The 25,710-nt window shown below is 38.3% G+C and overlaps 2 protein-coding genes across 2 annotated transcripts; one reads left to right on the top strand and one right to left on the bottom strand.

Annotated features, from left to right (window-relative positions):
• Nucleotides 1-1,160: 1,160 nt before the first annotated feature.
• Nucleotides 1,161-8,985, bottom strand: zgc:64106 (uncharacterized protein LOC393348 homolog). The gene is made up of 6 exons (XM_067424004.1): nucleotides 8,712-8,985; nucleotides 7,256-7,495; nucleotides 7,085-7,174; nucleotides 6,794-6,982; nucleotides 6,255-6,364; nucleotides 1,161-1,796 (listed from the first exon to the last, which is right to left on the bottom strand). The coding sequence occupies exons 1-6, from the start codon at nucleotides 8,872-8,874 to the stop codon at nucleotides 1,617-1,619; spliced, it is 972 nt and encodes a 323-aa protein (XP_067280105.1). The 5' UTR covers nucleotides 8,875-8,985; the 3' UTR covers nucleotides 1,161-1,616.
• Nucleotides 8,986-15,920: 6,935 nt separating this feature from the next.
• aqp7 (aquaporin 7) lies at nucleotides 15,921-25,648 on the top strand. The gene is made up of 6 exons (XM_067423582.1): nucleotides 15,921-16,125; nucleotides 23,636-23,762; nucleotides 23,864-24,001; nucleotides 24,110-24,228; nucleotides 24,319-24,536; nucleotides 25,456-25,648. The coding sequence occupies exons 1-6, from the start codon at nucleotides 15,994-15,996 to the stop codon at nucleotides 25,646-25,648; spliced, it is 927 nt and encodes a 308-aa protein (XP_067279683.1). The 5' UTR covers nucleotides 15,921-15,993.
• Nucleotides 25,649-25,710: the final 62 nt, after the last annotated feature.

Consider the following 25,710-nt stretch of genomic DNA (forward strand, 5'->3'; position numbering starts at 1 on the left):
ATAGAATAACTGATGACATCAAAGCTACAATTGTGGACCATCTAATCAACCATGGACTGACCCTGAGGGAAGCTGGCCAACGGGTTCAGCCTAACTTGAGCCGCAAGCATCATAAGGATATTTTGAAATGAGAATCTGTTAGTACAGTGACTTTACACTAAGCTTGTAGCACTGCCATACTCTAATAAGAAACACAACAATACATGTACAAATACTGAAATTGTTACTTTACAGAATTGCTAGACGTCCAGGGGGCCGAGGAAGAATGTTCACTGCAGAACAAGAAACCCAAAAAGTCAATATGGTAATTGCAAATAATTCCATAAGGCTGAGAAACACCCACACTTCACTGCACTCAACCTCCCTCCATACTCTCCATTCTTGAATCCAGTTGAAGAGTTCTTCTCTGTCTGGTACTCTCTACATCCCCATCAACGCAAAGCCCTTTTACAGGCAATGGAGGAGGCATGTGGAGATATTGACCATGATATTTATCATATCAGGCCTAGATACGGCATTCCAGAAGATATTTTCCCTGTGCCTTGGACTAGACAACATTGCATGTGATGTAGACAAAATGTTGTGGCCGGAACCAGAGAGACGACACGATGTACACTGATTGTGTGTCTTTTTGTTTTCTTTTTTTTTTCTCTCAATGAAATTACTATTTTGTGTTTTGACTTGGAAAAAACGCTTATGTATGTTTTGATGTGTGTAAATAAACACCGGTACTTGAAGTTTGGATCCCTGCATGTTTACTGAACTATGACAAAAGTATGACCTTAAACTGATATAGTCTACCTTGTGGACAGAGAAAGGAAAAGTCAGATGTGTTTTTTATTCATACCATCAGTGCGTAGTTGGCGCATTGTGTGCTTATTTATGTGATAACTTGTGTTAACTGTTTGATACAAAATTACCATTTTTACGAAGGTTTGAAGAGCTAAGCAAGGCTTTTGCAAGAGAACTACAATGTTTTGCTAAATTGTCAAAGGGTTTTCTTATTTGTAGAGTTTTGCAAAAATAGCTAATAGTTACAAAAAATGTGCTTAAGCCATAAGAAAAAAAAAACCACATTGGAGAAGGTTACATCAAAACCATCACGTTTGAAGCAACACCTCCCTGTAAAAGTTGTTGAGTGTACAAAAAGTTGTTGAGCCTTCTTCCAGAATGAGCTTTTATTTGTTCTTGATTCAAAGAGGTTTTGTACAACATGTTTCTCAGACAACAACATGTGTGGATTCAACACGTATGTGGGCCGGATCTGGGCCGACACTATGTTGCTGTCTGAGTTGCTTGTTCTCCTAAAAAAGGTTCATGCTTAACAATGAGTAACAGCCAGGTCTGACTCTGATGGAGCTTAAGGAAAAGTTAGTATTGGTCAAAAGTTGTACTTCAGTCTGTTCCTTGTATAAAGCTATCAGTCAGCTTCAAAACACTTGGAATATAGCATGTGGGTCACATGGACTGCTTACATAGTGCATTTGGTCTGTTTTGAGAGCTGCTGTTCCGTGTATGGTGAACAGCTTGGACCTTCTAAACTAACCTCTTTTCATAAATAGGTTTGGAGAAACATGATGGTGAATTAATGATGACAGAATTTTCATTCTATCCCTTTATGATTTAGCAGTCAGTCTCTCACAGAACTCATATTCCTTCACTCCAAGAGCAGGATCTCTGGCAGGATGTGCCGGAAGGACCAGGGAACAGTCACTGTCAAAGTATTTTCCAGTTATTCCTTCTGTTTCCTCTGACACTGCACAGTATATTGGGCAGAAAGCCCCCTCTTCAGCAGTCTGTGATGGAAAAATGCACAAAACACAAAGTCAATGGATTATAAACAATGTTTGTTGAATATTCACTACATGTTGTATAAAACAAGTGTCATTTGACAAATCTCATCTGCTGTTTTTAAATTGTAGTGCAATTGTGGGGGTTGTGTCCTTATAGTGTTTATATGAAACTTACACTACCAGCCCTGACATCAGTAAGAATTGCACAATAAAAAATAAAAAAGCAATTACCCAATACAATTTTTTATTTATCTCCTTTCAGGAAACCAAGCTTTGCTTCTCAGTGTTGATCCATCACTATAGTAACCCCTGTTCTCGCTCTCCTTTTTCTTTAAAGGAACTGTATGTAAGTGTAACAGATTGAATTGGATGCGGATAGTGGTGATTGACAGCTGTGAGCACCTATCAGTGAGGAGGGCCTCCTGTTTAAAAGCTGGTTGGCTATAGCCTGGTATGTGTCATGGCCGTCACGTCTGGCCCCTCCCCTTCCTGCTGTTGACAGTTGCTTCAGGTATGTGCCGTTAGCTGTTAGCAGTTTTGCTTGGCTCAAGGCTTAGTTGTTGTGCGGTGGTATTATTGTTGCATTCTAGCCTGTCCTTTCATCTCCTTGTTTTCTTCGGGTGCTTCCAAGGTGGATTATAAGACTGCACACCCCTCAGATATGTACGTTAACTGTTCTGTGGAAAGCAGACTGTTTACCTGCGGTCTGGGTTTAGGAATTGGCTGATGTTTTGAGTAGGTGCAGTTCCCTGTATCCCAGTTAAAGGGCAGTTTATTTGAATGCGGTGTACCCGCGGCTCGGAATGAATAGTCGAGCACGTCGTCCTTTTCCGGTAAGTGTTGTCATGCATGTAGTTATGAGCTGGAAATACTAACAGTTGATGTATATATTTTAGTAATTGTGTTGTTTTCTGTATTGGGCTTAGGATTCTCCCTCTCGTCTGTGATCATTTGCTCTGCTGTCGCTCTAGTTACAGCCCTGTCGTCTCTCCGTGTCCATACGGAGAGTGAATGGCGCTATCTTTCAACTAATCGAGTGGATTGTTGCTGTATGGTTTCATTGTTTTGTTATAGTTTGTTTTTATTTTGAGGTTGATGCGCACTGGCCTATTGAACCGGAGCATAAAACTGTGTTTGCTCCGTCTGATCTTGTCTGTTTTGAATTGAGTTAATATGGTTTCTTTTGGTTTGAATATTTGTATATCTTTTTTTTTTTTAAATGTGTTATTATTGTTTGACGCCATCAAGTTGTGGTTTAATTGAACTGTGTTCAAAGTAGTTTAACTTATTTTTGAAGTGTTTTGGTTGTGTGGTCTGGGTGCACGGTGGCATGTGAAATGTGCTTTTGGATAACTAGCTTAGCGATCACTCACTCCTCCTGTGGTGAGCCTCAGCTCCGTAAGTGTGTGTGTGCCTTATTCTTTTTGTGATTTGGAAACCGTTTTTAGCTGTGTACCTCAAAAACCTTTAGAGGTTGCTTGTCATTGATACTAATTTTAATGTGATTGTCCTTTTCACTTAATTTTGTATTTTTATATTATACCCAAGTTTCTGCTTACCTCCTTGAGTCGATCCTGTGTGACCTAATAACGATCTTTTAGGTGTCATTTGTATTTCCCTGGGTGAAATTCTTAGGGTGGCGTATCCGAAACCTGCTCTGCCACATAAGAAATGTATTTCAATGAATCATAAATTGGCCCTGATATGTCACTAGACATTAAAGTTCCTTTGCGTTCCAAGAACTGAAATCGTTCTTTGCGATTCCATCTTTCAAACTTTAGTTAGTGTGTAATGTTGCTGTTAGAGCATAAATAATACCTGTAAAATTATAAAGCTCAAAGTTCAATGCCAAGTGAGATATTTTATTTAACAGAAGTTCCCTTTCAAAGCCTACAGCGAACAGCCGGTTTGGACTACACCCCTGCACTTCCTTGCATGAATGACGTCACTAGAACCGTTTGTTGACTAACCCTCCGCCCACAAGAACACGCAAAATAGGGGGCGTGGTCTTGTTGCTCTCCCATGTGGAGAAGAGCGCGCATTCAGCGCTTGCATCTCCCCTTTATGGTAAGAGGCGGGACCTTTCCAGGCAAAGTGCGCTAAGCTGCTGTCCAATCACAACACGGGAAGTGCTGGCCCAATCAGAACTCGTTACGTATTTCTGAAGGAAGGACTTCATAGAACAAGGAAATCATCAGGCCGTTTTTAGGACAGAGGAAACAGCGGTGTTCAGATAAGTTAATTGTGTGAAAAATACTGTGTGAAAAAATTGTACTGTTGTTGAGGTCAACTTATGACATTTGCATGTTTTTACATTCAAAAATTACTTATTCAATGAATAAGTAATAGGCTGTTTTCTAAACTGGTTTTGAGGCTCTCTCCTGAACACTCGGTTTTGTTGGGCTTGCCGCCTTGTAGACTTGGGAGTAAATACAGATAGCTAGGAATGGATAAGAGTTGCATATTTAATGAGCTTCTGCTCCCCTGTCAGGTCACGTAAGGGATTGTTTTGAAAGCAGCAAATGGAATGATTCGCTCACAAGGCTCGCAAAACGTATTTATCAAACAAACGCAATAATTTATCTCTCATTCACTCGCGATTGATTGGAATATAATTTTTTTTTATTACTTGGCCCACCCGATCGGTGGATATAAGTGCAGCGAGAGTGAACAATGCAGATCGAGAAATTAATGTTATTTTATTATTTAAGATTCACCAGCCTGCTGACAGACTTAAGCCCCGTTTCCACCAAAATTACCCAGAACATTTTGTACCAGGAACTTTTTTACAGGAACTTTTCTCCCCCCCAGACCTGCAACTGTCTGCGTTTTCACCGCGATAAAGTTCCGTGAAGATTAGGCAAATTAGTCTGGGGATGTAGGACTGCGCGTGACTGCTCCTCCAAGTTAGTGACGCATTTTTGTGTGTACCGATTGAAAGATTTAGTGGACTGTTTGAGACGTTATCTAAACCGATCTGGTGTTTACATGTGATGACTTTCAATCGCAATCATTTTGTCACATGCAGTTTGTCTGCCGCATCAAAATGTCAACGCTGTTTTCTCCAGCAGCTGGAATGTGTTAACTGTAGCCATAGCAACTCTTAACGGCCACCAGGACTAATACAGTAGTATATAATAAGCTATTTATTTGTTGTAACGTGTAATAATCATCTCAGAAAGAAAAAAAAATTCTTCTGTCAGGCGCAGTTGAAGTAAAAACTGCCTGGGGCAATATACGCTGTGTCATTATTCCAACATTATCTTCATAACTTACGAAATAAGTTAAGTAGGATACTATAAGTTATAGACTTAGCGCTGTCACGTCATGTAAGGACGCACACTTAAAGTAATCGGTCAGGTCGTTTACATGGTGAAAAATATAGACTGTAAAAAAATTTATAACGAGTATGGAAGAGATTCAAGCTGTGCTGCTTTTGCTGGTTATGTGTAGGTTTACTAAAGAGGTAATTAACAACGACAGAAAAGAGCACTAATATGGAGATTCAGCAGCATGCAGCATATTCAGAAAGCTTGTAAAGCTAGATTTAAAATGACAATGTATATTATTATCAGCTATTACGGACATTGCATGTGAGATGGCTGAGACGAACGCGCGCCATCAGACAGACAGCAAGACTGATATTTACTGAACGTAGACCGAACCTCGCAAAAGACTTTTAAAAATGCCGGTTGAAATAAAATGCTGCGTGAGCTAAACCAATCAGCATGTTCAGAGCCTAAGTCCCGCCCTCGAAAGTTCCTGAACCTTGAAAAAGTACTACCTCGCGAGCAGGGCCGTTTGGAGGGGGAAATATTTAGACGGAACTTCATTTAGACCCTGGTTCCTGCGGTCTAAACACACCAAGTACCACCGAAAGTTCCTGGTTCCTGGGTAAAGTTCCTGTGGTGGAAACGGGGCTTTACATTTTGGTAGCCCGTCTGGAAAACACAGTCCCAGGATGTTGGGCTTTGCGAGCCCTGGTCCATAAATGTCAGAGTCTGATCCCGAATCGCAATGAACCAACAAATGCACACATTAATATTCTCTCATTTGCTGGGCCTGGTGTCTATAACAGCTTTTCTTTGACTAACAAAGTTTTCAGCTCTGAAACATACAGGATATTCTTATATTACTATGAACTTTTCAAAGGCCCTTTAGAGGTTTTTATTTTTTACCTTTGATGTACTGTATGTAAATCTATTGTAGAAGACCAAAACAGCATAATAATGACACTTTTAACCAAAATAAACAGTTTGTTATCCATTAATGTGTAGAGTAGCTCCCCTGAACAGCTGAACTTTAAAGGTTGTTTAGTAATGTTTAGGAATGTTCCAGAATTGCAGTGGGAATGAAAAGCACTAACACATGTCATCTATTTTGAGAACTAGTCAACTAGTGGTTCCAGAGAAGTTGGTAGGAAGCAGCCAGTACATGCGTGTTGTTTAACATGTGACTCACTTTGAAGAAGAAAAAGCCGACCAAGTTGAAGAGGAATCGGATAATGAAGTTATAGTTTCGCATTACTTCTGTCATTACTACACCCGGATGCAGAGAGTTTGCCGTCACTCCTGAAACACACACAGAACCATGTTTTGAATTAGGGGGTGGGGGTGGGGGGGGAAAGAGAATATACAAGCATTCTCATCTTTCCAACATGTGCCTTTCTATAAAAATCATAAAAAACTCTGTTTGAGAGGAAAGTGAAAACATGTGTGATGCCTAGTTGTTGCATTCTCTCTCTTCTCGCTCAACTTGAACCATGAGATTTATTGAGGATAACAAATGCTACTTTAACTAATAATTTTTTAGCTATAGTGTGCATTAAATTGATCATGGTTATAATATAGCATCAGTTATAATGTATTTTTTATATTGCATTATGGACATTACATACTGAATCATTAAGCAATGGCAAATGTAATAATCTAAACAATGTTAAACTAATTATGACTCTGCTCAGACAGTCAGTAGATTTGGGTTTAGGTTTGGGTAGGTACTTGTGCCCTGAAGTCTGCGTGCCAACTCATTGGTCCAGATGACATTGTGCAGCTTAGTGTGGTTATATGCAGCATCCATCACATGGTTTAGATTGTCCCCACGGAAATGAGCGAAGTCCACTTCGCCTTTCCAGTGAAACATAGAAGAAACATTTACGATGCGAGCCGGGGCTGATTTCTTCAAAAGGTCTGTGTGACAATAAAAAAGAAAAGGCATTACTTATGAGTGTTACTTGCTGATGTGTCTTTCTGAGATTGGAAATAAAAGCATAAGCATTGGGAATGTTTGACCTAAAAGCAAACTGGTGAGCAGGAAAGGCCCGATGTGGTTGGTCGCAAATGTGACTTCCAACCCATCAGCGGTGATCTTCTTGGGTAGGCCTGTAATGAACAAACTACAGTTTGTATGGTCATATACAACACAATATGGACATATATGAGAGAGTGAGACGGTCGTCCCACCTGAGGCCCCGGCATTATTAACCAGGATGTGTAATTCCTTCTCTTCCTCCAAGATCCCTGCTGCAAACTTCCGGACGGACTCGAGCGACGAGGTGTCAAGCAGACGCAGATGCACGTTCTGGTTCCCACTGCCGTCTCTGATCTCGTGCAGCGCTGCAGTCCCACGAGCCTCGCTCCGGCACGCCAGAATCACCCGCGCCCCACGTCGGGCAAAGTCCAGGGCAATGAACTTCCCAATCCCTGAGAGGTGAAAACAAGAAATGAATGACCCAACATATCACTCTTAGTTTTTTTTTACAATCGCTCAGACACATTTTTCAATACTTAGGTCACTTTTTTTCCAATACTCTTCACACAGTGAGCGCAACAGAAATCTTTGTGGACTAAACTGTGAATAATTTACCATTGCATACATTACCATTGCAAATGCATTCAATTTACATGAATTCATTTCACATTTAGACACAAGCTTTATTTGCTGTATAACCTAACACAATAACAAAATGAATAATACAGACATTTGCTACATTTCTACCATACGTAGGCTAATACCAGATATATATTCTGATAAAAAAAAATCAAATACTATCAAGGCAATTAGATGTAACGGAAGACCTACACAAGTGTTCGTCTTTCAATTTCATTATCATCCATTCAAAAGTGGAAAACTTAGGAATAATTTGTAATGTAAATATGGATTGTGTAACATACTTCAGTAAATTCTAAATGGTGTCTTGTTTTATAAAGAAATGTTTACAAAATAACTTATAGTATAATACTACCTGATGTTATTGTTTTTTGGGGTTGTTTTTTATGAGTGATAAAATGTGTGTTTGTGTTGAAAATCTTTGCTAGTGTTATAAATTAGTTGATTTCGGACATGAATTAAGTGTTTTGGTAGTTGTTTTGAATGTAAAATGACAAAAAAAAGGTTCCAAAAGGGGCTTTTGCAGTGATGCCATAGAATAGAAGAACCATTTTTGGTTCCCAAACCCTTTTATTTTTTTGAAGAACATAATTTAAAGAACTGATTTCCACTACAAAGAGCCTTTGGAACCATCAATGGCATTGTTTTTTCGTGTATTGGGGAAACTTGGGGAACTTAAGTGGGGTTTCACATTAAAAATGTGAAAAATCTGACACACACACACACACACACACACACACACACACACACACACACCATGCCTGTCTACTAGTTTAACAGGTCTAGTGAGGCTGAGCGTAAATATGAAACTAATTTGGACTTTCTAAAAATAAAATATGACTTGATCTTCCTTGTATTTCCGTCACAGTATGCAAGCTATTGTTTCATCAGAGGTACTGATTTAATCATTCGTCTTCTGCTTAAATTACACTTTTCCGCAATCCTTTCCAAATTACGCATTTGCATGCTCATCAACATGCATTAATACAACCATTTATTAATATTTTAAATTGTAACAGAGATTCTCACCGGTGTTGGCTCCAGTGATAATCGCAGTTTTTCCTTTTAATTCCACGGGACAAGCGCGCGGGTTCCACTGCGCTTTCCGCTGCGCGCGCAGAACTATGGCCAAGATCGCCGTTGAAACCATCCATAACGGATGGGAATATATGATACTCCACTCCCAGGTCATTTAACAAGTCCGTGTGCCTCCGTTAAATCCTTAATTTACTTAAAGAGAAAATATGCCTAGTCCGTGGGACCCTGACAGGACTGCGCGCGAACAGGGCAAAGGCTGTAAATGCAGGAGTTAGTTATTCAATACCTCATCAAACAGTGCACACGCTCCTGTGTCTTAACGTCGGAAATTCCTTTATAATAGACCTGCAGCCTATTCACTTGCTTTCAGCAGTTTCACTTTGGAACATATAAGAAAAAAAAGGATTCACACCTTTTACATAGGCTATTAATAATACTTGTAGGCTACATACTTAACACCACACACATGGCAAAACAGTTAATTTCATGCTCAAAATCACACATTGTAAACTAAACTACAACACTAATTTTCAAAATACAATAATACACAAACACAATACATTACGTCTACCAAAACAATTCAAACATTGTCTCAAAATCCAATATTTTTTCAAAACACTAACATATGTTCTCGTACCAACAGGAACATTTATTCATTCATTCGTGATGTTTATCACGTTCTGGACTCTAAGTAAATATTCAAATTGATGCTGTTGCTGACATTTTAACATTCAACTTGGATGGGGTTTTCCTAAAGAAACCCTTACGAAAATGAACCATGGTTTTACAAAAACAAAACAAACCATTGTTGTAGTTAAACCATGGTAACCACTAATTAAACACGGTTTTGCTACTCTTACCATAGTTTAACCATGGTATTTGTGGTAAAACTGTGGTTATATAAATGGTAATCAATTAGCCAAAAAAAAAAAAAAAAAAAACCAGTTACTACACTTTTACTATAATAAAACCATGGTTATTATTGGTAAGGGATGGCACTGCTGCCCACTTCAGTGAACCTTTACATGACATAGCAGCAGAACATAAAAACAAAGGCTCGGGCCATTTTTATAATAATTATAAGTAACAAAGATTTGGTCATTAGTGATTTTTAGGGTACTGAATGATTTTTGAACAAATTGGTTGACTTGTTTTTGTTTCCCTGAAGAAAACATCCCCTGCATCCCAAATGTGCGTAATATATACCCTATCCGCCCTAAATTGCAGGATTGGGGACTTGTGACTTGGACTCGAGTTGACTTGAGTCACTATTTTTATGACTTGACAAAAAATAAAATACTTCAGACTTGAGACTTGGAAGTTAAAGACTCAGGACTTGACTTTGGAAGGACAGGACTTGAAACCTGGAAGACACGATGACGTATATTTTATGTAAAATATATAAATTATTAAAAAAAAATAAAGCTGACCTAGCTGGAACGCAGGCTATCATCAGTCATGCCCTCTCGTACCTTACACACACGACACACCACACCTGCTTAGATCAGATATTACATCAACATGTCAGCTGGAGGGGAGCCGAGGGTCATCGCTTTCAACTGCAACAATTATTTGTAAGATGAAGAGCCATTCTGCCCAGTAAGTGCTTATTTAGGATGGATAGTATGCACATTGAGATGCAGGTTTCGTTTGGAATATACAGTGTTGAATGCAATGGAACGTTAACGATTCAGTGAATCAATGGCTGCGTCCGAAACCTGGAAAATGCTGCCTTCAGAGGACACATTTCAAGGTAAGAAGGAATCGAAAGAATCTTCAGTTCCTGCCTCCTGAGAACATTCAACTGATCAATTTCTGAAGGCAGCATAGGCCTATGTATCAATCTCTGCCTTTAATATCCCACAATCATGTGCTTTCCATTCTGGGACAGTTGAGCTGGGGGAAAAGATTGCGTCTGAGAGTTGCATCTGCAGGTCAGTTTGTGTGTACATTTTGTGTGTTCAAAAATTATGTGTTCATTTCTAGCGAGAAATTACTAATGCAGAAATAGTTATTCAATATTTGTTTAGTTCCCACCAAAGCTCTATTTTGCTGTAGATTATTAAATGCTTACGCTGGCTAAGAATTCTGTCCGAAATCCGTTTCTTGAGGTTGATTAGTCTCCCCAGGTGTTTTCCCCAAGCCCCCTTGTTAGTTTGTAAAGCTTGTCTGTCACAAGTGTAAGTGTAAGTGGAAATATATAAACTCAGCAAAAAAAGAAACGCCCCTTTTTCAGGACTGTGTATTTCATCATTAATGTTGTAAAAATCCAAATAACTTTACAGATCTTCATTGTAAAGGGTTTAAACAATGTAACATGCACCTGTGGAATGGTCGTTAGGACCGTAACAGCTTACAGAGAGAAGGCATTTAAGGTCACAGTTCTAAAAACGCAGGACATTAAAGAGACTTGTCTACAGACTGTGAAAAACACCCAAAGAAAGATGCCCAGGGTCCCTGCTCATCTGGGTGACATGCTGCAGGGAGGCATGAAGACTGCTGATGTGGCTATGTCCGCACTGTGAGACGTCTAAGACAGCGCTACAGGGAGACAGGAAGGACAGCTGATCATCGAAGTTTATCGCTGAAGGAATGAACGTTATACCGAGGCCTGTACCCTATAGTGGGATCGATTTGGAGGTGGGGGGTCCGTCATGGTCTGGGGCGGTATATCACATCACCATTGGACTGAGCTTGTTGTCATTGCAGGCTATCTCAATGCCTTGCGGTACAGGGAAGACATCCTCCTCCCTCATGTGGTATGCATCACCTTTTATGCATACTCATCCGGACATGATCCTCCAGCAGGACAATGCCACCAGCCATACTGCTCGTTCTGTGCATGAGTTTCTGCATGACAGCAATGTCAGTGTTCTGCCATGGCCACCGAAGAGCCCGGATCTCAATCCCATTGAGCACGTCTGGGACTTGATGGATCGCAGGGTGAGGGCTAGGGCCATTCCCCCCAGAAATGTCCAGGAACTTGCAAGTGCCTTGGTAGAAGAGTGGGGCAACATCTCACAGCAAGAATTGACAAATCTGGTCCAGTCCATGAGGAGGAGATGCACTGCAGTACTTCAAGCAGCTGGTGGCCACACCAGATACTGACTGGTACTTTTGATTTTGAGCCTCCCTGCATTCAGGGACACATTTTTTCTATTTCTGTTAGTCACATGTCTGTAAAACATTTTTAGTTTGTCTTATGGTGTTGACTCTTTCAGTGCTCATTCAAATATTTAAACGCATTACGGTTACTGAAAGTAAAAACAGTTGAAAGTCAGAGGAGTTTTTTGCTGAATTTATTAATAACTGAAGAGACACGGATGCGTCTCAATCAGCTCCCTAGGGCACTGATCAGGGAGTCAGCCCATTGACTTATGTCCTGATCAGTGCCCTGACTACTGAACCAGGGATCTGATTGAGACGCAGTCTGTAGTCATGCTGGGCTCATGCTGCAGTCTGTGTGCTGAGCTATAATGGCTGTGACCATAGACTGTAAAATAAAAAAAAATAAAAAATAGGCTGTGACGCACACTGGACACACAGCATTGTTTGTGTAGGCTACTACCGGCAGCCTTTGAGTTCCCTACTGGACACTCCTTGAATAACAACTTTTTTAGCCAACCAACAGAATTAGAGCAATAATAAACATCACCTTATGAATTATTAATTTAGATTTACCACTCTTTATGTTGCGGTTAACTTAAAAAGATAATAGTTATCACTGGGTAATATTTAACCATATTGATCTTGTTTTTTAGCCCACTAAGGCTGGCCTGTGTGGTCCTGTCAAACAGACGAGCTACTTTAGGTCAAAGTTAATGCTGGTTCTGATAGAAAGGTGTCAGGGAATACAAAGTGCATCGCACTTTTACATCACGTGGATGGCTGGGTGTGTGTGGATCTTGGATGGCTGGCACCAGGACGCACTATGGGAAGAAGGCAAGATGGCAGAGGCAGTGTGATGCTTTGGGCAATGTTCTGCTGGGAAGCCTTGGGTCCTGCCATCCATGTGGATGTTACTTTGACACGGTACCACCTACCTAAGCATTGTTGCAGACCATGTACACCCTTTCATGCAGGATAATGCACCCTGCCACAAAGCAAAAATGGTTCAGGAACGGTTTGAGGTGTTGACTGGCCTCTAAATTCCCCAGATCTCAATCCAATTGAGCATCTGTGGGTTGTGCTGAACAAACAAGTCTGATCAATGGAGGCCCCACCTTGAAACTTACAGGACTGAAAGGATCTGCTGCTAACATCTTGGTGCCAGACATCACAGCACACTTTCAGGGGTTAAATGGAGTCCTTAACTTAATGGGTCCAACACAATAGGATATAATTAGGACATTATTAGGTCATAATGTTATGGCTGATTGGTGTTTATGCTTGTGGTTCACTTGTTTTGTCAGTCGTTGTTTTGCTGTTTTCTATGGTGGATTGTGATGCAGAACTGTGAAGCCCACACACAAGTGAAAGGAAAATTTGGCTGAGATGATTCATTGCATATCAGATTTCCTTTTCTGCTGCATGTGTTCCGCATAACTTTGAGCATACAGCATGAAAAATCTGTTAAAACGATTTCATGCATGACATTCCTTGGAATACTGTGCATGTTTTCCTTTAACGCTTCCTTCTGCGGGTCAAGACCAACAAAAACTCAGTACTGATGAACAGGAAGCTGAGGAAGCTATGAGCAAAATTTAATTTTCTCAGCCCCTTCCCAAAATTCCCCACATATGCAAAGGTCAGCGGCCTGTTATCACTGTTATCACCTTGTCAGCGCTTATCTTTGTTGAGGAAATGACTTGTTGGTCCCTTTCACTGTTTGTAGTTCTTAAAGGAACACACTGACTTTTTGGGACTTAAGCTTATTCACCGTATCCCGCAGAGTTAGATAAGTCCATATATAGTCATAACTCTGTCTGTCGTTCCCACTGCTAGATTACCTTACTGAAGGTAAACGGCTCCATCTAGCCTACTGCTCATTAAGTGACAAAATAACACCAACAATTTCCTATTTACATGTTGTGATGTGTATAGTTGCATCATATACTAAGACTGACAAAAAAATTAAAAGTTGCAATTTTCTAGATTGATATGGCTGGGAACTATTCTCTCATTCCAGCATAATGATCCAGGAACTTTGCTGCTGTACCATGGGAGCAGTGGCGCAATGATATTACGCAGCACGTGTATTTTTTATAAGACCAGCCTAGTTTGCAAAATTGAGTCTTAGCAATGGGGAAAAAAACTGTAATATTAGATGAAAAACATTAAACAGAAATAAGAAAGGTTGCCTTGCTGTAACTAACTAAAATAAGCTGAAGTTGAAGTATAACAGAAATAAAACCAAAATTAAAAACATTTAGAAATAGTTGGAAAAAGTTAAATAAAAATGACAAGCTCACATACAATAAAAATGTAACTAAAATTGTAATGAAAACTAATTCAAAACATTAACAAACACCCACACACACCCACACGCTTGTGTTGAACCTTGGTCAGCTATTTGCTGTTTATCTGCTTATCTCTTGCCACTAGTTCCTTCATTTCTCAAAACAAATCAGAGTTAAACTATCTTGATAACCAGCACAATCCTGCAGAGAGGAGTAAATGATTCAATTACTTACTTATTGAATTATTTAATTGTTCAAATGGATTACAGTTTTTGCCCGTTGCTTGAACACATTTTGCAAAACATCGCTCATTGTGCCAAAACTCTACACACAAGTAAACATGACAACACTGGGAAATTACTGTACATCAGTACAATCTCATTGGTACATGTACTGTACTGTATGTTACTACAATTTTTTGTTAATAAAAGAGCACTAGCCATGCAAGACAGTAATGTGATACGGTACAGTATGTAAAAAGATTCAGTCTGGAATGGAGAGTTGCTGTTTTCCAGTCTGAATGTCCTTATGATATAATTATAATTATGCAACTGTGAACCAGCTTAGATGTGGCTGGACTCTCTGCCCAGCTTCCCTCACTGTCAGGCCGTGACTTACCACATGAACCCCCAAAGTTCTCAAAATAGCTTAACTGAGGGCTATTTGTGGTTGGCGGATTGGTGTTCAGTTTTGCAAGTAAGTGCCTTCAGGTGTGCCTTCAGATTTGAGTGGTGGTAATTAACTGATGTGTATTGTATTTTGGATACATTTTCCAAATGGCACCCTGTGATTTCATTTTTGAACAAAGTGTCTTATGTATGAAATAGAGTGTATGCAGGACCAAGTGTGTTGCATAAAGGAGTAAGTGTGTTGCAGATTTGAAACTAGAGTGCTAAGCAGCGCTTTGTTTAATGTGTGAGTTCAAGTGTTTGAGGTATGGTAACAAAAGCTTCAAGTTGTGTTACTTTAGTCTAAGCATGGGTCTATAGTGTTCGAACAACGGGCAACAACTGTAATAATAGCCACACAAATACATTTGTGTGTAGCTATTTACAAAATATTTAAATAATGTTTTTGTCAGTTGTGGGGGTATAGGGCTTTATATTTAAGGGTTAGTTTGCAAAATGTTTTAATTCTGTCATTAGGCTACTCACCCTCATGTTGTTCCAAACCTGCAAGACCTTCATTCATCGTGAGACACAAATTAAGATATTTCTGATGAAATCTGAGAGCTTTCTGACCACTCTCAAGGCCCAGCGAAAAAAACAAAAAGAATGTCTTTATTCAACATTTCCTTCTCGTCTGTCTCAGTCTCCTACACTAGAATGACATTAGGGTGAGTAATTAATGACATAATCCTTAGGATGAACTAATGCCGGTTTTAATATGGTTTTTGGGAACTCACCCCAGAATGATTAACTAATGGAAAACCAAGGCAACAAGGACACATGCAGACACAGAACAGAGCATACACGTGACAGCTGTAAATAAAGCTGAGACTTTGTACCAATACAATTGGGAAACTATATGTGTAAGATCATAGTTTGCATAGGGTTAGTTGGCATTATTAGTTTTACTGTAAGAGCACATATCCAATCATATATATGATATATTGCAGGATTATCTTATCTGCAATTGATACTGATGGACCAATTATTTGAAGGTTTGAATAACTCGTGATACTGCTGTTGCTGTTCCTGTCCCTCTTCCATTACCAGGTTACCAAAGGGTACATGTATTGTAAAGGGGAGGGGCAAAAACTTCATATAAATAGACATCGCTGACAAACACTGCAGTACAATCCAGATGCCTGATGACAACCATTCCGAGAGCCTGAATTACCAAACTGGTGGAGAAGAGCCTATTGCAAGGAAATGAAACAGGAAGTCAACATAATGGAGGAGCGTTTTCAAGGCCACATGGCAACTATGGTATCCATGTTGAAAATCAAGAATGAATGCATTCGAGTGTTCCTGGCAGAGACCCTCTGCACATTCATCATGATGGTAAGAGTTTGTGAAAATTCATTATGCTGTTTAATAGTGGCTCGTTTGCATTTAAATACTTGAATAATTGCCACTGTGTGATGATGCCAAGCTTGAAAAACTATTTAATAAGAGTTTTACGGTATTCTACTGATGAGTTCTTTAATTCTATTAGCTTATAGAATCATCCATTCTCTATAGAGAATGCATGTGTGCTTGTCTTTGCTTTGGATCACATGGCCACAGTTGCACGAGTGGTCAGTAGTCTGGTCAGTGCATTGGTGATGGTGCCAGACCATGTGCTACGCTACACACATTCTATTCTTAGAAAGATAGACATACCTTTTTCCATTAATAGCTGAAATCAATGTGACCATGTCAGATGCAAAACTTATGTTCTACAATGAGTATGAGATAAAAATGAGAAACTTAAAATAACATTTATTTTTGTATTATTCTATTATAGTTGTATTCTTATTTTGAATTAGCTTTTGTTTTCATTATTTTCAGTTTTCATTTTAATTTGATTGAATTTTGAGTTGTTTTGTTGTGTGCTTTTGTTATTTTTATTAGTTTTTGTTCTTTTTAAATTACTATTTAGCTATAATTTATGTGGTAACATTTTACAATAAGGTCTCATTTGTTCACAATAAAAAAATGTGTAAACTAACATGAACTAATAATGGACAATATACATTTTTCAATCTTTATTAATGTTAGTAGTTAATACAAATGTTCATTTTAATTCACTCCGTGCAATAACTATTGTTAACAGATACAGCTTTTAATCTTAAAGATGTATTAGTAAGTGCTGAGATCAACAACAGCTAAGATTATTGAATGCTAGAAGGATTGTCTTTTGTTAGTTTGGAAACTAAATTAGTTATCTAATGTTAACAAATGAAACTTTACTTTACTTTGTCACCTTTCATGTTGTTTTTAGTTTTAGTATATTAATTTTAGTACTTCAACTCAAACTGATTTTAGATGTTTTTCAAGGAAATATTTCAAATATTTGTTTAGTTTCATTTTGAATATTTAATTAAATTAACGCAAATGATTTTAACCCTCTAGTGCGGTTCAGCCATTTTTGACTGGAAATTTTGTATGTGTTTTTTTATTATTATTATTTATTTTTTTACTTCATTGGAATGGTACAAAGTTTGGTAAAGGTTTTGGCACACGCTATGTAAACACACACACACACACACACACACACACAAAATCATGAACATGATTTGAAAAGACTAAATGGTCCTGAAAAAAAATATTCACACTTGTATTGTCCACATTTGAAACAAATGGGAAAAGAATTTCAAGCCCTTCGGAGCCCTCTGCCCAAATAGAAGAGCATTTCAAAAGAGTCTGCACACTCTACCAAAAAAAATAATAATAATAAAAAAATAATGAAAGCGAGATAAAAATCAAAACTTTACTAAAGGAATGAAAGACAAACGTTTCAGTCACATGTGACATTTTTCAATGCCAAGCTTACAATGATTAGTGCAGGAGCCATCATAATTTAAGGAGTCACGTGGTTATATAGATCACATGACCAAACAATTTATTTTATTTTATTTGCACACTAAAAGTAACAGTATCTCACAGTAAGTCAATGGATGTAAACCCATAAAATATCACACAATATGCACTCACCTAAAGGATTATTAGGAACACCATACTAATACTGTGTATGACCCCTTTCACCTTCCGAACTGCCTTAATTCTACATGGCATTGATTCAACAAGGTGCTGAAAGCATTCTTTAGAAATGTTGGCCCATATTGATAGGATAGCATCTTGCAGTTGATGGAGATTTGTGGGATGCACATCCAGGGCATGCAGCTCCCGTTCCACCACATCCCAAAGATGCTCTATTGGGTTGAGATCTGGTGACTGTGGGGGCCATTTTAGTACAGTGGACTCATTGTCATGTTCAAGAAACCAATTTGAAATGATTTGAGCTTTGTGACATGGTGCATTATCCTGCTGGAAGCAGACATCAGAGGATGGGTACATGGTGGTCATAAAGGGATGGACATGGACAAAAACAATGCTCAGGTAGGCTGTGGCATTTAAACAATGCCCAATTGGCACTAAGGGGCCTAAAGTGTGCCAAGAAAACATCACCCACACCATTACACCACCACCACCAGCCTGCACAGTGGTAACAAGGCATGATGGATCCATGTTCTCATTCTGTTTACACCAAATTCTGACTCTACCATCTGAATGTCTCAACAGAAATCGAGACTCATCAGACCAGGCAAATTTTTCCAGTCTTCAACAGTGAGCTTGTGCAAATTGTAGCCTCTTTTTCCTATTTGTAGTGGAGATGAGTGGTGCCCAGTGGGGTCTTCTGCTGCTGTTGCCCATCCGCCTCAAGGTTGTGTGTGTTGTGGCTTCACAAATGCTTTGCTGCATACCTTGATTGTAACGAGTGGTTATTTCAGTCAAAGTTGCTCTTCTATCAGCTTAAATCAGTCGGCCCATTCTCCTCTGACCTCTAGCATCAACAAGGCATTTTCGCCCACAGGACTGCCACATACTGGATGTTTTTCCCTTTTCACACCATTCTTTGTAAACCCTAGAAATGGTTGTGCGTGAAAATCCCAGTAACTGAGCAGATTGTGAAATACTCAGACCGGCCTGTCTGGCACCAACCATGCAACGCTCAACATTGCTTAAATCACCTTTCTTTCCCATTCTGACATTCAGTTTGGAGTTCAGGAGATTGTCTTGACCAGGACCACACCCCTAAATGCATTGAAGCAACTGCCATGTGATTGGTTGATTAGATAATTGCATTAATAAGAAATTGAGCAGTTGTTCCTAATAATCCTTTAGGTGAGTGTATAAATGTTGTGATCATCATAACATAAATAGATAATTTTTCATCAAATTAGAGAACTAAAGCTGAGTTACAAGAATGGGTTAGGGTTAGGAGAAACATGACAGTTCTTCATTCAATCCCTTTGGATATACACAATCCATATAATAGATACACTTAGCTTCACAGTGTAAAAGTGTTTTGTTAGACTCACCGCTCCTTCTTGAACTTGTCAGTCTCTGAATGCCACAGTATCTCATGTCAGTGAGCTTGTGGCCAGCATCTACAAAATGTCTGGCCACAGGAGAATGAATATCTGTCCTTACAGAACTCCTGTGTTCATTAATGCGGGTCTTCAAATGGCGGTTAATCTTATCAATATATTGTAGACTGAATGGACATGTGATGAGATAAATAACAAAAGGCACAGAAGAACAGTCTCTCTGATTTAGTTTTTTGAGTGGTGGTGGTCATAAATTACTCTTTTGATGGCAGATCATACACAGAAAAAAATCCAGAGTGGTCCTGTTTTTCTCCTTAATGAAAGAATCCGAGCTGTCCGGATAATCTCTTATATTAAGTCCCTATAGTGCGAAAAAAGGGGATGCTCCTTGAAGATTTTTTTGTCCAATATCATCTGCTCTCAGGACATGCCAATGTTTATTGATGATGGATTTATTGTCTGACTGTGAGCAGTGTAAGTGGTACAGCATATGAAAGATGGTCTATGAGATGGCTTAACTGATGTCTATTTGACTTTTGTAATTGCTTGTTTGAGCCATATTTCAGGATAACCTCTACATCTTGGCACATTCCACCTCAGAATGTTCCTACAAATTCTCTTGATTTGATGATTCTTCTGAGGGACATTGTGAAAGCTTATGGCGTAAAGAATACTGTTCCAGTCTGTGTGTTTAAAGAGTTGTAAATAAAGTATTGTCTTTGACACAAACATAAGTATCAAAAAAGTAAATCTTTTCAAAGCTTTCTTCCATGTTAAATGTAATAGTAGGAACATGAAAATGGCAAAACGATCCAACTCCTTACCTCTCCTGTCCAATATAATTCATAAAAAGTAGGATGTAAAGAAAAAGGATTGTTGTTGTAAATATGTTCCTATTCCAAAAAATGACATGAAACAGCATGAATAATCTGGTGCAAAGGTCTCTCCCATTGCTGTACCACTCTTCTGTAAATTCCTTATTATACATGAAATAGTTCTTGGTCAATACAAGTTCTGCCGTGTCAATAAGAAATTGTGTGGGAGGGGCAGGGTTTCTTAAATCCAAAAAATGTCACATCGCTGTGAGGGCCACGGAATGTGGAATATTAATGTTTAAACTGTATACATCCAGGGTCACCAGTTTAATATTTTTGTCCACCTCCACTGATTTAAGATGATCAATAAAGTCACTTGTGTGGCTGGTCGCCAACAATTGGTCTGAGATGATGGTTCTGTAAGAGATTTTTTTGGTAGAGTGTGCTGACTCTATGAAATGCTCTTCTATTTGGATTGTTTTGTCTATGCACCTCATTTGGAGTAATTTGAAGGTGTGGTGAGTTCCTGGTTGTTCCCTAGTACTGCATCCAAATAAAATCTTTACTGTAAGCTATTTTTATTTTTTGTTTGTTTCGGCATTGTTAGGGTTTAACAGTTTATGATCTAAGAGCAGTAAAAAATAAAGACCAAGAGTCAGGATTGTAATTAATTAAAAGAAAAATTTGCAGTTTGAAGAGCAGAAGCCAGCTTCAAGTCTCACAAGGAGTTTGTAAGCCGCACTCCCTCTCTACCCGCCTCGTCACCCGACCTATCATACATACAATTGTCCCAACAGTTATGCTGTTTTCAAGGTCCATCAACGTCATTACTGCAAGTTGAATGATTCTGATTGGCTCAGAGAAAATGCACAATCATGGTAAATTTCCACACATTGTCCCCAGAACACTGGAATTAGGCCCGTAGTGACCTTCCAGGTCTTGAGTAGGCTCCAGCTTCTCCAGAACAACAAGTCCACTCATCTCTTAGGATGCCCATTGTACACCATTCTCTACACTGATCTGTAACACAGAATGCTGCGCACATAAACAGATAAACAGTCTCTTCAACAGCTCCAGTTCTAACCCAAAACATACTGATAACATGTGCTTTCTCTCAGTGAGAGTACAGACAATAGTACAGGCAGTATTCATCTTCTTGACTCTTTAGTGTTTCAGTAAAAGAAAATATAAAATATAATAAATTAAATTAAAGACAAATACATATTTCATATCTGGAAGCCGGTCTAAGTGAGCAAACCCTGTTACTGCACTCCTGGCAGATAAGGAGTGTGTGATACCTCCAAAATCCAAACACACAAAACCTTGTTGCTATTAAGTGTTTAGTGACGCATCACACATCTCAAGGCCAGACCCTCTTGTCACCACAGAGACCAAATACACACTTTAGAAAACAAGAAACAATCAGTGGTTCTCTTAAGCAAAATAATAACTGGAAAGAATAAGAAAAAAATCATTATAATAATATAGGAGGATAAATATTAATTAAGGCTTTGACTATGAAAATATACATTCGTGGTCAAAATTGTTGGTACCCCTGGTAAATATGATCAAATATGGCTGTAAAAAATTATCTGCATTGTTTATCCTTTTGATCTTTTATTAAAAAAATTCACAAAATCCAAATTTTCATTTGAGTAAAATAATTTACAATGAGGGGTAAATCACATTATGTAATAAATGCTTTTCTCTAAAACACGTTGGCCACAATTGTTTGTACCCCTAGAATTTTAAATTAGTAAAATATCTCTGAAGTATATTTACATTAATATTAATTTTTTTTTAGCACACCAGGGATAGGGTGACAAGGAACATGAAATTGTCCAGCTAGGATGTCTTGTTTCACAGGAGTATGAATATAAGGTGGCATAAAAGCCTAATTCCCTTAATCATTTATCACAATGAGTGAAACCAAAGAATATAGTTCTGATGAACAGCAAAAGATTGTTGAGCTTCACAAAAATAGAAAGAAAATAGTTAAAGCATTGATAATCCTCATTTCCACCATCAGGGCAATAATTAAGAAGCTCCATTTAACTAAAGATGTTACAAATCTGCCTAAAAGAGGACGTGTGTGTATATCGTCCTAATGCACGGCGAGGAGGAACGTTTGAGTGCACAAAGACTCTCTAAGGATCACAGATGGAGAATCGCAGAGATTAGTTGAGTCTTGGGGTCAGAAAGCCAAAAAAATAAATAAAAATCAAACAACAACTACATCACCACATGTTGTTTGGGAGGGATTCAAGAAAAATCCTCCTCGCTCATCTATAAACAAACTCCAGCACATTCAGTTGTCAGACACGACTGGAAAGTCAAAAGGGACCTGGTTCTGTGGTCAGATGAAACTATAAAATAGCTTTTTGGCAGCAAATCTACCAGATGGGTTTGGTGCAAACATGAATAAAAAGTACCCCATGTCCACGGCTAAATGGGATCCACCACTGGATCTTTAATGTTGTGGCCCTATTTTTATTACTGGAGGTCCTGGACATCTTGTTCAGATACATGGTATCATGGATTCTAGCGAATACCAAAAGATAAAAAATCAAAACCTGACGGATTCTGCTAGAAATCTTATAATGGGACTGTGGTTGGATCTCCCATTAGGACAACCATCCAAAAACAAAACATCAAAATCAACACACAGATGTGCCACTGAGCACAAAATGAAGCTCCTGCCATGACCATTCCAGTTTCCTGACCTGAACCCTATAGAAGATGTGTGGCTGAACTGAAGAGAAGAAGCACCAACATGGATCTGGGAATCTGAAGGATCTGGAGAGGTTCTGTATGAAGGAACGGTCTCTGACCTCTATTCAGGTGTTCTCCAAACTCATCACGCATTATAGAAGAAGACTCAGAGCTGTTATCTTGGGAAAAGGAGGTTGCAAAAAGTTTTTAATAAAAGAGTACCAACAATTGTGACAAACGTGTTTTGGAGAAAAGCATTTATTTCATAATGTGAATTACCCCCCATTTTCAATTCTTTTACTTTAATGAAAGGGTTAGATTTTTGTGATTTTTTAAATAAAAGATCAAAAGGATAAACAATTCAGATTTATTTTTAACAGCCATATTTGATCATATTTACCAGGGGTACCAATAATTTTGACCACGACTGTATATAAAGCAGCAGTGGATTCCAGAATCCAAGCTTTCACCCTTCAAGCTTTTTTCACTTTAACAACATTTTTTCAAGTGTTAAGTCTATGAGACAAAATGACAACATGTATGTCTGTGCTCCAAATCTTTCAAGATTTATGACAGTTTAAGTTGGAAATTTCATTTTCAGATCAAAAAGTGGTTAAAAGGCAATACATCGATCATAACTATTCCATAAATATAATATAGTACCATAAAATCCCATAAAAATAAAAAATATTAAATTACAAACTTGATACAGTACAGTTCTTTTATTTTATTAAAACCAGAGGGTTAATAGTTGTACTTGCAGTTTTAGTTAACAATGATAACAATAATTTTAGTAAATCTAAAATCAACAATTTAATGCCCATTTCATTTTTTTTTTTTTTATCTCAAAATTGGATGTCTAAATATCTAAATGTATTTTCCTATGTCCAGCTGCACATCATCCAGGATTAGCATATTTAGTTTTTCTGACAGACTATTTTTGAATTCCAGGTGTTCGGCCTTGGCTGTGTTGCACAAGTGGTAACAGGAAATGGGTTTTTCGGAGAGTACCTCAGCATAAATATAGGCTTTGGACTGAGTGTGGCTATGGGTGTGCACATTGGTGGAAAAGTGTCAGGTGAGAACCTCTTGACCCCAAACAGGTCAGAGCCTTCCTAAATCACCGTTTTCCATAGTGATGAAAATTAATAATGCAATGTGCTTTACTCTATCACATAGGAGCTCATATGAATGCAGCTGTTTCATTCACAATGTGCGTGTTGGGCCGTTTGCGCTGGAAGATGCTGCCTCTGTATGTTTTTGCCCAATTTCTGGGTTCCTTCCTTGCTGCTGGAACCATTTTTTCACTTTATTACGGTGAGCAAATACTCGTCTGCTTAGAAGGAGTTATTTTTGTTCTTAGTGTTGGAGGTAAAATGAATTGCCACAAGGTTCCTTCGCTCACATCTGTACTGTGCTTTATAGATGCTATACATCATTACTGTGGGGGTAATTTCACCGTGTCTGGCCCCAAAGCAACAGCTGGCATCTTTGCCACGTATCCGGCACCTTACATCTCAATCTACACTGGATTTTTCGACCAGGTATTTCAAAATGAATAATGTGGAAAAATATTGCTCAAATGTACCCATTAGATACTTTTAGAGGAAGATATTTTAAATTCTCTGAATCAGGTTCTGGGCACCGCCATGCTGTTGCTGTGTCTGATGGCTCTGGCAGACCAGAGAAACCAGCCGGTTGTGGCTGGAGGTGAGCCTGTGGGTGTTGGGCTGGTGGTGCTGCTCATTGGTGTCTCTCTGGGGAGCAACAGCGGCTATGCCATCAATCCCACACGAGACCTGGGGCCAAGAGTCTTCACACTGATGGCAGGTTGGGGCATGGAGGTTTTCAGGTGAATAAATATAAACATCAAGCTAAAACACTCTGATTACAATACCTCCGGTGTTTTCAGCCACAACATCCCTGAATTCTTGATATGCAAGACTTGAAACCACCCATCATGTTTTGAATTTTTCTCAAGATAGTCACAGTATCTTTTTTAATTACTCTCTTTTAGTTCCTTTTATAACTGTTTTATAAGAATTAAAATTACCATAGTGTATGAAATTTGCTATATAAATAAACTTGCAATGCCATGACTTACTTAGCCACGAAAAGGACAATGGGAGGGAAAAAATATTAGATACCATAAGTTTTGAGTTCTCACAAAGTTTGAATGCTCACAAAGAACTCGAACGTTTTCCAATGCAACGGTTTTTGGGGGAACGCAAATATTTTGCGTTTTCTTCAACCTGCACAAGAATTTTTTATTTTTTTATTTCTAAATTTGTTGCATGATTTACTATCACTCTAAAAATGTAAAACCATGTATTTAAAAATACATATTTAAAAATAATTTAATCAATTAAATTACATGAAAAAATCAAATTATTTAAATTATGTAGGCATAATTAATATTACGTTATTATTTAACATTAATGATTAAGGACGGCAACAACCATTGTGATTTTGCTCAAAAGTTGACAATAGGAAAAACACAATTATCAGACCAACAAATTATATTTTTAGTATGCCTGTAAAAATATTAAACTATGTAATATTAAGTTAAGAATTTGATATGATAATATAAATACGTTTTTAAATAATTCAATTACATGAAAATATAAAATAATATTTACATTTAAATTTACTTAAAATAAACAATGCAAAAAATATTACATGGTTTATTATTTAATTTGAAAGTGTAATAGTAACATTACAGCATAATTTGATTACATTTAATCAATTTTTTGCCTTAAATGTTTTTTCAGGGCAGGCAATGGATGGTGGTGGGTACCTTTGGTGGCCCCGTTTATTGGTGGAGTGACTGGGGCTTTAATCTACAAAGCATTTGTAGAGCTACACCACCCTGATCTTAAGAGCACTAAGACACAGTCTACAGAAGATCCTGAATGTGTTCCTCTGGATAAGTGCAAGAATGGCAGTACAGAGATATCTGTGTGAGACCGGCTCAAGTTAAGGACCAAGAATGATACTGTGACCAAAGAAGGAAAGTGCCATTTCCA

Source organism: Pseudorasbora parva, chromosome 18, assembly GCF_024679245.1.
Source record: "Pseudorasbora parva isolate DD20220531a chromosome 18, ASM2467924v1, whole genome shotgun sequence".
NCBI classification, from domain to species: Eukaryota; Metazoa; Chordata; class Actinopteri; order Cypriniformes; family Gobionidae; genus Pseudorasbora; species Pseudorasbora parva.